Source organism: Watersipora subatra, chromosome 1, assembly GCF_963576615.1.
Source record: "Watersipora subatra chromosome 1, tzWatSuba1.1, whole genome shotgun sequence".
NCBI classification, from domain to species: Eukaryota; Metazoa; Bryozoa; class Gymnolaemata; order Cheilostomatida; family Watersiporidae; genus Watersipora; species Watersipora subatra.
In genome coordinates, this window is record NC_088708.1 from 1,518,511 (window position 1) to 1,535,434 (window position 16,924).

The 16,924-nt window shown below is 35.9% G+C and overlaps 1 protein-coding gene across 2 annotated transcripts in view; it reads right to left on the reverse strand.

The window, feature by feature from the left end:
• LOC137394359 (transient receptor potential cation channel subfamily A member 1-like) overlaps positions 1-16,924 on the reverse strand; it is a 29,704-nt gene that overhangs the window by 3,835 nt on the left and 8,945 nt on the right. The window contains exons 4-20 of one of the 2 annotated variants that reach the window (XM_068081074.1): positions 16,586-16,693; positions 16,082-16,190; positions 12,287-12,384; positions 11,786-11,876; positions 11,359-11,507; positions 9,735-9,935; positions 8,368-8,534; positions 7,717-7,881; positions 7,205-7,319; positions 6,748-6,874; positions 6,353-6,477; positions 4,672-4,857; positions 4,267-4,337; positions 3,659-3,824; positions 2,953-3,039; positions 2,642-2,811; positions 1,738-1,867 (exon numbers count right to left, since the gene is read on the reverse strand). In XM_068081074.1, the coding sequence (XP_067937175.1) occupies positions 1,738-1,867; positions 2,642-2,811; positions 2,953-3,039; positions 3,659-3,824; positions 4,267-4,337; positions 4,672-4,857; positions 6,353-6,477; positions 6,748-6,874; positions 7,205-7,319; positions 7,717-7,881; positions 8,368-8,534; positions 9,735-9,935; positions 11,359-11,507; positions 11,786-11,876; positions 12,287-12,384; positions 16,082-16,190; positions 16,586-16,693 (2,265 nt within the window). Of the gene's footprint in view, positions 1-1,737; positions 1,868-2,641; positions 2,812-2,952; positions 3,040-3,658; positions 3,825-4,266; positions 4,338-4,671; positions 4,858-6,352; positions 6,478-6,747; positions 6,875-7,204; positions 7,320-7,716; positions 7,882-7,931; positions 8,097-8,367; positions 8,535-9,734; positions 9,936-11,358; positions 11,508-11,785; positions 11,877-12,286; positions 12,385-16,081; positions 16,191-16,585; positions 16,694-16,924 lie in introns of both variants that reach the window. The other variant, XM_068081081.1, reaches the window with a different exon arrangement.

The following is a 16,924-nucleotide window of genomic DNA, read 5'->3' on the forward strand; positions in this document are numbered from 1 at the left end:
TAAATAAAGTAACATATCACTTACTACCTCTCTTCTAATAAATAAAGTAACAAATCACTAACTACCTCTCTTCTAATAAATAAAGTAACAAATCACTAACTACCTCTCTTCTAATAAATAAAGTAACATATCACTAACTACCTCTCTTCTAATAAATAAAGTAACATATCACTTACTACCTCTCTTCTAATAAATAAAGTAACAAATCACTAACTACCTCTCTTCTAATAAATAAAGTAACAAATCACTAACTACCTCTCTTCTAATAAATAAAGTAACATATCACTAACTACCTCTCTTCTAATAAATAAAGTAACATATCTCTTACTACCTCTCTTCTAATAAATAAAGTAACAAATCACTAACTACCTCTCTTCTAATAAATAAAGTAACAAATCACTAACTACCTCTCTTCTAATAAATAAAGTAACATATCACTAACTACCTCTCTTCTAATAAATAAAGTAACATATCACTTACTACCTCTCTTCTAATAAATAAAGTAACAAATCACTAACTACCTCTCTTCTAATAAATAAAGTAACATATCACTAACTACCTCTCTTCTAATAAATAAAGTAACATATCACTTACAACCTCTCTTCTAATAAATAAAGTAACATATCACTAACTACCTCTCTTCTAATAAATAAAGTAACATATCACTTACTACCTCTCTTTTAATAAATAAAGTAACAAATCACTAACTACCTCTCTTCTAATAAATAAAGTAACAAATCCCTAACTACTTCTCTTCTAATAAATAAAGTAACATATCACTAACTACCTCTCTTCTAATAAATAAAGTAACATATCTCTTACTACCTCTCTTCTAATAAATAAAGTAACAAATCACTAACTACCTCTCTTCTAATAAATAAAGTAACAAATCACTAACTACCTCTCTTCTAATAAATAAAGTAACAAATCACTAACTACCTCTCTTCTAATAAATAAAGTAACATATCACTAACTACCTCTCTTCTAATAAATAAAGTAACATATCACTTACTACCTCTCTTCTAATAAATAAAGTAACAAATCACTAACTACCTCTCTTCTAATAAATAAAGTAACATATCACTAACTACCTCTCTTCTAATAAATAAAGTAACATATCACTTACAACCTCTCTTCTAATAAATAAAGTAACATATCACTAACTACCTCTCTTCTAATAAATAAAGTAACATATCACTTACTACCTCTCTTTTAATAAATAAAGTAACAAATCACTAACTACCTCTCTTCTAATAAATAAAGTAACAAATCCCTAACTACTTCTCTTCTAATAAATAAAGTAACATATCACTAACTACCTCTCTTCTAATAAATAAAGTAACATATCTCTTACTACCTCTCTTCTAATAAATAAAGTAACAAATCACTAACTACCTCTCTTCTAATAAATAAAGTAACAAATCACTAACTACCTCTCTTCTAATAAATAAAGTAACATATCACTAACTACCTCTCTTCTAATAAATAAAGTAACATATCACTAACTACCTCTCTTCTAATAAATAAAGTAACATATCACTAACTACCTCTCTTCTAATAAATAAAGTAACATATCACTTACTACCTCTCTTCTAATAAATAAAGTAACAAATCACTAACTACCTCTCTTCTAATAAATAGAGTAACATATCGCTAACTACCTCTCTTCTAATAAATAAAGTAACATATCACTTACTACCTCTCTTCTAATAAATAAAGTAACATATCACTAACTACCTCTCTTCTAAGTAGAACATAAAAAGTTACTCCGAAGGCAAAGAGAAGAATGGAGAACACGATGAGGACCTGCAGAAGTGAAGCAAGGATTTCCTTGAACATGACCACATAAATTCCAAAGAATTCAAATCTACAACAAAACATCTGTAATTAGTAAACTAAACTGCACACATATCTTCAGATCCGACAGCTAAAAGCTGCAGGCAGTCATCAGATTTTTTTAGCCATACCCTGCAGCAGGTGCATAAGAATGGCTTTGACTTTCAGCAAAGTAGATACAGTCGAAGATGTCTCAGAACTCTAAACAGTGTATACAACAGTGTCAACTCTAAACAGTGTATACAACAGTGTCAACTCTAAACAGTGTATACAACAGTGTCAACTCTAAACAGTGTATACAACAGTGTCAACTCTAAACAGTGTATACAACAGTGTTAACTCTAAACAGTGTATACAACAATGTTAACTCTAAACAGTGTATACAACAGTGTCAACTCTAAACAGTGTATTCAACAATGTCAACTCTAAACAGTGTATACAACAGTGTCAACTCTAAACAGTGTATACAACAGTGTCAACTCTAAACAGTGTATACAACAGTGTCAACTCTAAACAGTGTATACAACAGTGGCAACTCTAAACAGTGTATACATGTAAACAATGTGAATTGCTAAATAAAGGTTCAAAGCTGTTCACTTATCTGAAACAGAAAAATGTCAGCTCCCTAACCAACACCTCTATGAGTTTATCTCTACAGTACTCGAGCTGTAAGACCTGATGACTACACTATTAGTGCCAGAACTTTCCATAAATGTAACCTTTAAATGAACATGACGAGATTAACTAGAGAAAAAGGAACAAATCTATTGAATTCATTTTGACAAAAAGAGGCACACAGAGATACCTTTGAAGGACTAGCAATAGATTTATCCAGGAAAAGAATAGGCCGATGACTCCGCAGCTAAAAACCCACTCAGCAGTGCTGTTCATGAGCGTGAAGATAGCGTAAAGCATAGTACAGATGTACATGAAACATTCCATGTAGTTGGTAATCTCAAGGAAGTACCTCCATTTCTACAAAGGTTGTTTAAATAAATCTGTTAGCAAAACGAGGTGAAGTTGGCAGCTCATCTTAATGATAAAATAAATTTAATGACATTTGCAAGCAGTCTACCAATGGAGGAATGTCAGTTCAATTGACAGTTACAAACTTACCATTTGGTATACTTGAGCAAACTCCTTCAATAAGTGAAATCCGATGAAAGCCAAAAGCACGAGCAGTACGGTGATTCGTAGACCTTTCTATAACAGCATCACACCAGGCATCACAAAGGCATCACAAGGGTATCACACGGGCATTACAAGTGGCATTACAAAGAGTATTACATGGGGCATTGCGAGTGGCATTAAAAGGGGCATTACAAGTGCCATTACAAGAGGTATTACAAGTGACATTACAAGAGGCTTTACAAGGGGCCTTATGAGGGGCATTAGAAGGGGCATTACAGGGCATTACAAGGGGCATTACAAGGAGCATTACAAGGGGCATTACAAGGGGCATCATAATTAGTATCATAGCACACAGTTCATAAACTAAGCCATTTCACAGAATATCTGACACAAAGTTGATTGTCTCTACAAAATTCTACTCGACCTCCTTGGTATCTGGGTTTCTCTACAACCTACTATACAGGGTTTTCCACTCCTGCTATAGAGGATTCTCCACTACCTACCCTTCAGGTTATCTACTATAAACTATAAACAGGTTTTTACCACCTGCTATAGAGGTGCTTCATGGAACTCGTATTTACAAGTTAAAATTGCTATCGATAAAATGACTCAAGTACATGTAGTAAGTTTTCCCAGAACTTATTGGCTTTAAATTATTTGTTCAAATTTAAATAAGATCTGTGTGACTCACCCCAGTACTAGGATTCATAGCACTGCTTGTGGTGGTATCATTAACCGATAAAGTGTGAGTGGGCCCACCCAATGGTCCAATGAAAATTATCGCTCCGGTCAGAGATGCCAGATAGAGAGCATAGAGTAGGAGGTTTAGCATGTGCAGCCAGATCCCAACGGTGCTCCTAGCAATTCACATAACCCTTAGTTCTTACATGTACAGTGACCTCTATTCAAGAGAACTTACTCAAAAAGTTCAAGGAAGCTCTGATTTAATTTTCATTAGTATAAATCGTACCATTATTACCAGATATTAATAACAGATATTAATCAATAATATTATTGCTAATCAAGGAGAGAGTACCACTTACTTATTAATCCTACTGACACACTAAATAATACCATTATCACTGCATATACATTTAGCTCACTGCCAAAATACATCAGTTTTATTCCAATAGTTACTACTTTAAACTCTAACTTGTCCCATTTTTGCTCTTTTGGTAAAATTGTGTTTTTAATGACAAATGCAGTGTTTTTTTTAGATGATATTGATGCCTGATTAGGTGCTAAAGGCTTATACACATGTAGTTAATAAAAACACAAGTTCGCTTTAGTATATCTTACCATTTCATCTTGACAAATTCCAGGCATACCGGGTGAGATAGGCACTGAACTCGTTCATACTTCACCATCGACTATAAACAAAAGAAAGAAGTCGTAGTACAGAATGTTCAGAACTACTCTTCCTCAAGTCAGGTTGCACTTTATTTTATACCTGTCAAAAGATAATGTATAACAAGTGCAATTAGATGCAGCAAACTACATGTATGTTCTTGACTCGCACTGTTTGCCCATAAAGCATTTACTTGCCATTCTAAGCTTTGTCCTGGCTTTAATGTGAACGGCTCAAGTTATTGTAGCCCTGATACACTGTAGTGAAGACGTTTGCAGGTAAAAGAGATACACTGTGAAGCATCCTATAAATGCTGTCAATAAATAATCAATAATGTGAATGACTTAGGTACATACCATAAGCGCTGCCATCGGCATGTGTGATCGATAGATATTCTCCGAGAGGGTGTCCTGCTCCTTTAGTTCCTCTTTTTTAGGAATTGACTCAGGATCTGTGCGAATCAAGTCAAAGTTGTAAGTGATGCTGTACTGAGGCGAGATCGGATCATGCTCTGATGACTCTGCACATCTGTCAAGGGCAGCCTAAAACAGCAATATGTATCAATAACCTCTGAGCCATCCATGTATGAATTTTGCTTAGTGCACCAGAGGGTATCACTACAGTTGCCCGTCTCTCCTCATGCAAGAGCATCTTAAGGCACTAAGGTTAGACCAAAAACAAGAAAATAAGAAAGAGGACACCAAAATATTTCATTCAACAGTCTAGTGAAGAGGTCTAGTAAAGTGGTCTAGTAAAGAGGTCTAGTAAACTGGTCTAGTAAAGTGGTCTAGTAAAGTAGTCTAGTAAAGTGGTCTAGTAAAGTGGTCTAGTAAAGTGGTCTAGTAAAGAGGTCTAGTAAAGTGGTCTAGTAAAGTGGTCTAGTAAAGAGGTCTAGTAAAGTGGTCTAGTAAAGTGGTCTAGTAAAGTGGTCTAGTAAAGTGGTCTAGTAAAGTGGTCTAGTAAAGTGGTCTAGTAAAGTGGTCTAGTAAAGAGGTCTAGTAAAGTGGTCTAGTAAAGTGGTCTAGTAAAGTGGTCTAGTAAAGTGGTCTAGTAAAGTGGTCTAGTAAAGAGGTCTAGTAAAGTGGTCTAGTAAAGTGGTCTAGTAAAGAGGTCTAGTAAAGTGGTCTAGTAAAGAGGTCTAGTAAAGTGGTCTAGTACATTAGCTTACATGATGTTTTGAAACAGTCTTGATTTTTGCCTTAAAAAATATTCAGCTGAAAAACTATTATTATTACTTTAAAAAGAAAGCTGAGCTTTAAGCTTATAATTAATACAAAAAAAGACTTGTAGCTAGACTTTCAGTGAGTCAGCCCCGGTAGTCGTCTTCTCATCAGTTTGACTATATGGCAGCTCCTTGAGCCCTAGTAGTGCGTATCACTAGCTAGAGTCATTCACTATGTCAATGGCCTAAATTAATCATTTAGAGACAAGTATAGACAACTTTAGTTAGAGAAATGTAAAGTAGGGTTTTCAACTGGAGCCCCATCATATTTCTGTAGTATCAGTCAGATTTGCTAAAATATAAAAGTTGGATTTTTAAGGAAACAACAAATCGCATTTAGTATAAGTCCTTCAGTATAGTATTACTACTGCTCAATTCATTTAGTATAAGTCCTTCAGTATAGTATTACTTCTGCTCAATGCATTTAGTATAAGTCCTTCAGTATAGTATTACTACTGCTTAATGCATTTAGTATAAGTCCTTCAGTATAGTATTACTACTGCTCAATGCATTTAGTATAAGTCCTTCAGTATAGTATTACTACTGCTCAATGCATTTAGTATAAGTCCTTCAGTATAGTATTACTACTGCTCAATGCATTTAGTATAAGTCCTTCAGTATAGTATTGCTACTGCTCAATGCATTTAGTATAAGTCCTTCAGTATAGTATTACTACTACTCAATGCATTTAGTATAAGTCCTTCAGTATAGTATTACTACTGCTCAATGCAAAATGAAGATCAACCAAAATTGCCTAACTTGTATAAGATCAAGATGAAAATGTTTCTAAACTAGTAATACATGAGAGTTCATACATTGCAGATATTTGGGAGGTGTTTGACCAGACCAATGAGGTAGCTGCCGTGTACATGACTTGGCATCATCAGTATTTCTTTCCACCGTGTATTGTTTATGACAGCCAGTGTAGCCTCGTAGTGCGCTACAACAGGTGTAGAGAGACACTTCTCAAGTCACTACATTTGTTATAAAACTAAAAAAATATTATGTACTGCTACCAGTCAGAGAATTGTAGATTGAACAACACAACAAGGATTGGGAGTTGCCCAACACTTCCATGAAGATAGTTGAACAATTGTAAAGAGGCTGTTAGCGTTTATTAATGTTGTGTATAAGTTTGATTCTACAAGTCAGTGGCTTCTCTGGTACAGTCTCCAGTGAAATAATTCAGATATAGGAACTTGATACTTACACCGTTCAATGCCAATATCAAGGAAGGTTCGATTTTCAAAGTTCTCTTTTATTTCGGCTCCCATGCTTAGAAGCAGGTCGACACATTTAGGTTTGTTAGCCATAATGGCCTCATGCAGCGAAGTGTTCTAGAACATGATAAATTTATTAATAACATTATGCTAGCTTACGACTGTCCTTATTTTTAAAATGATTTAGTTTAGTATAATTCACAACACACAAAATCAAAATGACATTTAATTGAGCACACTTTATAATATCTCAACTGCCAGCGATAATATTCAGGAAGGTATATAGAAAACCGTTACTAGTGAGTGATACTACACAACACACACCTCACCATGGAATGCCGCTAATGATGCAATTATATATGAGCAATCACCGACATGCATAGGCCTACTTACACCGACACGCATACTTACACCGACACGCATACTGACAGTGACATGTATACTTACACCATCATGGTTTTCAGCGTTGAGAAGAGACGGGTGAACATTAAGGAGCAGTTTTATAGTTTGTGTGTAGCTTTGCTTGCTAGCCAAATGGAGTGGCGTGTTTCCTCCATGGTCCCTTGAAGAGTATTTGAAATAGTAGTACAAGTAACTAGTACTAGTGCAACATAGCAGTGAAAGATAGTAGCACTTCATGCGGATGCACATCCACTCTGTCTCTGCTAATCAGCATATCACAATGGTAATTATGTGTCAAGGCAAGCGGTTATGCGCTGGAGGTCAAGGCAAGCATACTTAGGTAAAGAAAAGGGTAACAGAAATCTGCTAATAGCAGTTCCCACAAACTTGTATGTTTACTGTGGTCTGTATGAAACTATATCATAGAGGAAAGCGTGCGGCTTCTAGCGGAAGACACTGATAGAAAAGAGAAAAGGAGTGCGGGGTTAGTAGGTTTGACAAGTGAGATAAAGGAGGTATAGAAGGGCAGTGAACAACACACTAGTCACCATTCCTACCGATGAAGAAGGGCTCCCTGCTGCATCAGCAGTGCCACTATTTTAACATGACCAGATTCGGAGGCTAAATGCAAGGGAGTTTTCCCTTCGTTATTAACTTCATTGATCACATAACTCCCATTGAGACTATCTAACAAGGCCCGGCACGTGTTTATTCGGCCATACCTATAACAGAAGAGCAACAAAGAAAATACAGTTACCGCAAGATGGCCTACCTATTGAAAAGAGCACCACTCTGCATCAACAATGCAACTATTTTCACATTTCCAAACTGAGCGGCCAAGTGAAGAGCAGACCTCCCATTTACATCTGACATATTGATTATGAATTTTCCTTGCGGGTCTTTCAATATTCGCTTGCAAGTCTGGAATCTTCCATACCTGCAACACGCTTACATTAAAAGTTACTTTCGCAAATCGTCGCTTACTTCCGCTCCATTGAGCTTGTACATCCAAAACATGTTAGTTTAACAGTTCTCAGTCCACTGACAACCAAGCATGGTTCCTTTTCTCAAAGTAATTTTCAAACTTTGTAGAGTTTCAAGTCTAAAGTATCCAAGTAGTCTAGTAATGTGAAGTGAAATCTTTCAAGTTGCATCATGCATTCATTGGCAACTTACTGCCGATACCTGGTGATTATTACTCTACATACATTGCTGCAAAGTGCAGAGGAGATTGCTTGCTTTTATCTGTGCAGGTCACGCGTGCTCCTAGGGCAAGTAGAGACATGAGTGAAGGCAGGTTTCCTATTTTGGATGCGTAGTGTAAAGGGGTGCATCCACTGATGTCTTCCTCATTCATCTGAGACTTCAAGCCACACTGTTAGCAAAAGGGTCATTCAATGTATAACTTTACACAGCTTTTTAGAGCTTATTGTGAAGCATTATGGGTAAGATGATATACGATGTTGGCATGATTGTTATCAAGAGCTAGTCTCATGGCAGGTGCTGCAACTAGTTGATAATATGTGAAACAACTTCAGCCAATCATAAAGCCAACCAATTTACCTTATGAGTGATCAACTTGATCGATTGTACGACCTATACGCCTACTATCCATTTTTCCTTTCATTCTTTTTAGTGATTAATGGCTGCGACATCAAATTAAAACACATTTAAATAAAGAGAATTAAAATGTCTAATCCGAACAAGTTCCTTTCGGTTTTGCAGGAGAACAAAATAAATCATTCGGGGTAACTTCCTAAAATCTTTTCAAGTTGGGCCAATAACATTGTTTATTTCTATTGGCAGCCATTTTCAGTTCATACAATATCAGACAACTTCTGATATTTTAGACTACAGCGAAAAAGTGCTTCAGACTTTAGCAAATAGAAATGATTACAAAAAGACAAATTATTTAGCAAAACATGAGGAGCTATCGGCAAAGTTGAGGAAACCAATCAACCGGGATGTTTAAGCATTGCTCTGCGTAACTTTGTTCATAGCTAACAATTGAGAAAGCTTGTATAAAATGGTTGTGGAAACTTTTTTAGTAAAACATGAGCTCTTTACTCATAATTAGTTTTCTATTTTGCCTCTTTGATTTATGTTATTACGTTTCCATGGTAACTAACATTAAATTATGCTTTTGGGTAATCTAACATGTTTTCAGGTTCTTATGACTTGATATGCTGGCTACTATTTAAAATACTCAAGTAGTTTCTATGCTAACAGAAATATAATATTCATATTAGATCTACACTCTCCAGGCTAAAACAAAGAGATGATTTGGATGATGGTAATAAAAAAATTAATATGTTTCTTTGTCGGTGATAAAATACCACCGGACTTGTTCAACGTAGAAAATTTTCCTTTTCAGCTGAATAATCAGACAAGAATTGAAAATACTCAATTATTCACCAATTGCTTGATAGACAGTGGATCAAATTTTCCGCTAACCATCCAAGAGTTTAACAGAAACTCTAGTAATATATGTTTCACTCCTCTATCAGTGTCGGATTAGAACAGCCAAAAGACAATGGGTCTATATAAGAGAGCTCAGCTGAGAGCTGGAGCTCACCCTGCCTTCACAGTTGATAAGGTCACTCATGTCTCCTCCCGCTTTGATGGCCAAGTGCAGAAAAGTAGAATTTTCATAATCTTTTGCTGAACATTCTGCCCCAGCCTTGTACAGCACTCCAACTGTGCCCCACGACTGTCTTGAGGCAGCCAGAAGCATAGGAGTCTTTCCATTTACGTCCCTCGGGTTCAGTGGAGATCCCTTAACAGTAATCAAATTATCTAAAAGACTTTGAAAGTGAAAGCTAGTCAACAAAAATCTTTAAAATCTTTGCTTTATGTCATATGAATCAGTGTGCCATCACAGGAAGTAAACCTGGGTAAGTAACGACTCTTTCAAACTACCTAGAGTTGTAAATATCAGTATTAATATATACATGTATATATATTAATATTATACTACATTGTAATGAATTATAATAACTTGAGATTGCTGATGAGATCAGAGCTATTTTAATCATTTAGTTTTTACGTTATCCTAAAAATATGCGCTCAGGATTTCAAAGCGGTCTATTTGTAATATTACTATGTGTTGCCTTGATTTCATTCTATTTACTGGAAGCTTGCTCAGCAGACTTCAGGACTCCTTTACAAACTGTCTATTAGAAAGTCTGGCAGTACTGATGCTCAAGTTTGACAAGACTGAAGCGATATGCAGCAGACGCCCGTACAACGTTAATAATCTGTTTTGAGAAAGTTTACATTATAGGTACTTTATGTTGTAGGTACAAGTAAAATAAATGTTAATAGCCTGATTCGTTCTAAATTATCTCCAACTTACCCCTTTGACCATTGAAATAGAACAAACTAAAGTTACCTTATTAATTTAATGACTGTACAGTATCGGTTTGTATAAACAACTTTTCTCTTCTTTTCTTGTCACCTTCACTTTACGGTTCATAATTACGGTAATTTCACATTCCGGTAAGTTAATGGGTGTGAACACCTTCAATGTCAATTTCAATAAGTTTCTCACATTTTTTCTTGACAATAAGGTTGATGTTCATAAGAAAAAAAATCTTGTATATGTCTAAAATAAAGTAAAACAAAAATACATATTTACTACCGTAAATGGTGTTTGTCTGTCTGTCCATGCGTTTACCCGAAGTCAAGGTTTGAAATTAGGATAAAAGATTGATTTCAACGACATTCCAACTCGCGACATTTTGATTGGTTGACCGACACTCTAATACCTGAGCCAATTGACCACCTTTAGGTATTTCTGAATAAGTGTGCGCCTACTTATTCTCTTTGTTTTATCAGAACAGCTGACAATCTTTCTCTGGTTGCTAGACTGCAAGACTGCTAGACTGTGAGAGTGCGAGAGTGCTAGACTGCGAGAGTGCTAGACTGCGAGACTGCGAGATTGCAAAAGTGCTAGTAGATATAATAAAGATACTTTTATACTTTGTTTTTTCTCTCCCAAGTGTAGCAAGATAGAAAACAATATTTGCAGGCTAACTATGGGACTCGCGATGGCTCAATGCTTTATGTTATATGGAATTTCTCATGCAACGCGAAGCAAAAACTTCACATAAATTCTTTATGGTATGTGGAATCTGTGTTATAGGTTTACCTTATAGGAGTGTTTACTGCTCACATGTTACCTGCTATCTAACTTTTACCTGGTCTATAAGATATCGAGCAACATCCTTGAAATCAAAGAGGGCGGCTCTGTGGAGAGGCATCATCCCATTCGCATCAGATGTGTTTAAGCAAATGTTAAACCTCTCTGGCTGGGCATTGCACATCAAGGTGAGAATGTCTAGAGTACCTGCATAAGATCATTTATTTTTTAAAAATGGTTAACTTTATACTAATTTTAATTCTAATATCTCAGCATTGCATAAATAGTTTTTTTTTATAATAGATGACTCTAAAATCTGCTGCATCCATCAGTAACTTAATGACAGCTTACAGTTGCACAGATAATGGTAGAAGTTTTGATTTCCACTAAATTTTTACCAAAGTTAGCCAATACTTAAAAAGTAGAGTGCGTTCTTATCACATACATATTAGCAGTCAGTCAGACTATAAAGTATTGATGGTTACCTGGTTGTGAGCAGACCAGATGCACCGAAGTCGACCCATCATCCTGCCGACAGTCTATATGAGCGCCTGCTTCTAAGACGACCTTCACGGGCTACATGATAAAGTGATTAGTTTATAACGAAGCCCAGAAATGACTGCATAAAATGACTAGTAATGATGCAGATAAGATAGCTGACAAAGAAAGGAGAGTAACTCATGGCGAGTCCTAAGTTCCTGAAAAGTTTCAAACTAGCGAGTTTTTTTTAGTCACAACTACATGACGATACTCCCGACAGCATTTCTACTTCCGGCAGCACATATATCTTAAGAAAACAAAATATTGAATAGCTACTGCTGGTAGAAAGGTGTTGATGCCACTCTGGAAGCCGATAGTTTGTGCAGCTTAAAAAACAGGGAGCCTGTAAGAGCCAACAGTTGACAATCTCCACACAATTTAGTAGATGGATATCAGCAAATATATAAAGCTAAAGAGTTCACAACTCTTAAGAGCATGCTGCCTACCTCCGTGTTGCCACTGTTGATAGCAAGATGCAGTGGACTGTGTTGGTGTTTGTCTACTGATGACAGCAAAAATTCCCGAGTATAGCCTTTGGCCTCAGCTGCAACAAGAGATGATAACTAACATGTACCCTGAGCAACTGCTAATATTTTCTCAGTTATGAGTTTCTACTAGTGCGTGCACTCGCTAAAACCTTCATAAATTGGATCTCTGCACAGGAAACGGTGTGACCCATGAGGTTGTACGTCACAAAGTATCAACAAGTTGGACATTTTATTAAAACGTTAAGAATAGCCAGTCCAAAGGCATTAAATTTTTACCCCAGTGAAGTCTCACCGGGAAGACTTGTGAATACTTGTCAAAGAACTCAAGGGTTCGCAATTGTACCTTATGTTTCACATTTCCTTAAAACTACAAGGGTAAATAATAGTCTAACATTGCAAACTGCATCATCAATCACTATCCTTGAGATGTTTATGAAAAATCAATAAAGGTCCACTTGTGTTTGTGATTCCCATAGTGATATCTATAAAGGTTTTTGAAAGTCATCGTTAACTAAGGCCTTTCTGTGGAGAAAGCTGAATATGATGACATAACGTCAACAACAGGTTGGGTAACAAGCTGTTCATATTTACACAAGTCTCACTTCCGGCTACTCGTGTCAAACTCCCTCACCACTCATATAGTTTAACTGAAAGTCTAAATAGTTTAATGTAAAGCAATATTCTCCTTCGTTTGTGTAAAGTACCTGCCACCACCTGCCACCAATCTACAAGCACCTATTATGCCCTTCACAAGTCAAGCTTACTGATGGCTTAATGAACTGTCTCTAATTATTTTGTGCATGCAGATTAAAAAAACAAGGTCAAGTCTTTTGGTACTCACTATGTATACTGTATACTGTGTATACTGTATATCTCACTGTTTATCTAAATACTGTACACTATGTATACTGTATATGTAGCGGATTCCACTGAAATTTTGCAACAGCTGAAACTGTTGTGCTGTGTACAATCATACCTGTTTACTTTACAAGCATGCAATCACGCTTCCACCTAATACCTATCATACGCATCACACTATCAACTTATTTTCATTACCGAAATGTTATTGGCAGCAAGGTGCAAAGTACAAATATCGCTATAATCACATCATCATAAACAATTCTAAGCACAGCGCAGTTGACCACAGAATATGATTCAGGCAGTGTTTTGTCAGCATTTGCGAAATAGAAAAGAATCGTTTGACGATGATTCCGCAGGAAGTTATCTGAACCTTCTGCTTGGAGATTGGCTGGGGTTGGTGGCCCAGGTTCGATAACCAATGAGACAAAACCCTTGTTTTTTGTTTTGTTTTTGTTTACTGAATTCTCCCTGAAGCTCTGGTAGATGGTAAGCTCTCCTGGTCAGTAGGCATCGATATCTTCAGCTGATCACCAGCATTTTATTTCACTCTTACATATATTGAGTGGTTACATTTAATTAAATTAGTCTACTCACCAACAACTATTTACTTAGTGCAAGCCAAGGAGAACAAAAGGTTCGTTTTATTTTGTTTATCAATGGATTATGTCTCATCTTGTCACTGCTTTTGGGAAAATTGTTGAGATCTGATTTTTGCTGCTATAATCTTTGCTTACTTCAATTATCATTTATGTCTCAATTTATATTCTAGCATCATGATTTGTGCTTTATACATGTTAACCATTTTCTTATAGACTTCACGTTGCTGACTCTAATAGGAAAATACAATATAGAAACAGCATCAATCAACAAACAAATCAAGCTGCTTCTTATTGTTATATATTGGATAGCATCAGTAAAGTTCCACGCTCTCCAATTAAGCTTGCAGGGTGTCTAGCAGACCCAAACTGCTATAGTATATCTCACTGTTTATCTCACAGCCTTCCGCTTTCTTTATAATGATAGAAGCTTTACTTCAACTGGTAAAACAAGCTTCATGTTTAACAGACTTAACATTTAAATAAAAAAACAGATACGGATTGCTTTTGCCTTCCTAATATTATTGAAAAATAGGCAAATGTGTTATGAAATATTTTAATTTACTATTGGCTATTGTGAGCAAAATCTATAACCTCCTACTATCAAGTCTCACATATAAACCTTAAATGGTAGTCAGGCTAAATGTGCTTATCGTAACTTTCGGGTTTGAGCTGTGTTTCACAGATATTAATTTAATTGCGCTTCTTTGTAATTTTAATTAATTAGCCTTTTGAAGAGATGTATTTAGCTCGCATACATTTAGGTTGGTCAATGATTCGTATTTAGAAAAAAGAGCAGTAGTCCATCATTACTGTTTACTGTTCCATAGTGAAGTATATTAAACTAACCACATACCGCACATCACTGTCTCAAGTACTTTACTGTCTCATAGTGAAGTATATTAAACTAACCACTTACCGCACATCACTGTCTCAAGTACTTTACTGTCCCATAGTGAAGTATATTAAACTAACCACATACCGCACATCACTGTCTCAAGTACTTTACTGTTCCATAGTGAAGTATATCAAACAAACCACATACCGCACATCACTGTCTCAAGTACGTGAATAACTCGCTAGCCATTTTTTATTCTCATTTTAAAGAGATTTTACTGCAAAAAATTACTTGTTCCAATTGCATGTTTAAGTACTCTCGCATTAAGGATAGTAAAAATTTATCATTTTTATTTTTTTTAAACTTACAAAACTTTTTAAAGCTAAAACTACATTTTGAGTCTCCTCAATGTTATACTCAAGGAGTGTAAGTGATACACTTACAGTCATCTCCTCAATGCTATACTCAAGGAGTGTAAGTGATACACTTACAGTCATCTCCTCAATGCTATACTCAAGGAGTGTAAGTGATACACTTACAGCGGTCTCCTCAATGCTATACTCAAAGAGTGTAAGTTATACACTTACAGTGATCTCCTTAATGCTATATTCAAAGAGTGTAAGTGATACACTTACAGCGATCTCCTCAATGCTATACTCAAAGAGTGTAAGTTATACACTTACAGTGATCTCCTTAATGCTATATTCAAGGCGTGTAAGTGATACACTTACAGCGATCTCCTCAATGCTATACTCAAGGAGTGTAAGTGATACACTTACAGCAATCTCCTCATTGCTATACTCAAGGAGTGTAAGTGATACACTTACAGTGATATCCTCAATGCTATACTCAAGGTATACTATACTTAAGTGATAGATAAGCATACGTAAGCATACATAAGTAATACGTGTAGCATATACTATACGTATATGCTATAGGTATAGTATATACTATACGTATATGCTATACGTAAGTGATACATTTACAGGCTGTTTACAAATGAAACTATTCTTTCAATTTTTAGCAAAAATAAAAGATTATCACTATTTTTTATTTTATTGCACTTAATATGATTATATTAAAATATGATTATAATATTTTAAAATAGACGGTAAAATACAATTAAAAACCAGCCAATTATAAACCTAGTAATTATTTTAAAAGGGAGTTTAATAAAGAGGATATAAGAGACTGAGTTATGATTGCGACTGGGTGACGGAGAGTCCATTACTTACATTGCCCAACTATAACAATTCACCTAGGTGAAGGGACTACCCAAATTAGTCAGCTGATCTTTAATGACCGTCGACAGCGACACAAGCGGATAGTGAATGCGCGTATGCTAATTATTGTACCAAACAGCAGTTGTCTTTCCTTAATTGGTTTAGCCAATACACAAGACTTCTCGGCCTGTTTTAATGACATCCCCAGACATTTTAAAAGAAGACAACGGCTTACCCAACTCTAAGAGAAGGTTAATAACACTCTTGGAGGCATTCTTGGCTGCGTAATGTAGAGCTGAGAGACCAAGAGAGCACTTGCTACACATTCGGGCTCCATGGTCAAGCTGCAACAATGGTAACAGCCATAAATGATCCAAACACATGTTTTAGTATCATGACTGGACACGGATATTGCTTGCACAACTTCACTGGAGTTATCCAACCCCAACAACACAGACGATGCGTGAGTCAATATACTTATACAAACCATTTTTCTTGGCTAAAGAAGGTTAGTACAAACTTGCCAATCTATTAACCAGACTTAACAGGTAATATATATGACCGCTTATTTATATTTTCTTTGAGCGTGTTAGTAAACTTCTTCGTAACTGATAATTAGGTAAAAATGCCAAGCTAGAATCCACAGCCCAGGAGATTTTTGTTGAAACACGAAAGAGTAAAAGCAGTCTTTAGTATCAGGGTCTAAGCGAAGAACGAAAGAAAGCGAATGCAAGTTTACCAATATTTGGGCAGCTTTAACATCATTCAACATGGCAGCCAAATGAAGGGGTGTCATCTTGAACTCTCCTTCTACATCTGCCTTCAGCTTTCCCTCGTCAAACAGAGCCTGTGAATATTTAGAACTTAGAAACACTAATTATCATTCAGTTTCTCTCACCATTACAACCTTATTCATATTTACAGAGTATCAATAGCAGACATTATAGTGGGCCCTCTCCTGCTTGACAGACATACTTCTTGCGTAGCTTCTGACTCGCAGTAGACTAGGGGTGTTTCTGAATTCCCTACGCACAGCAGGTATACGTATAGGCTAGGAGTACAGGCTAGGAGTATAGGC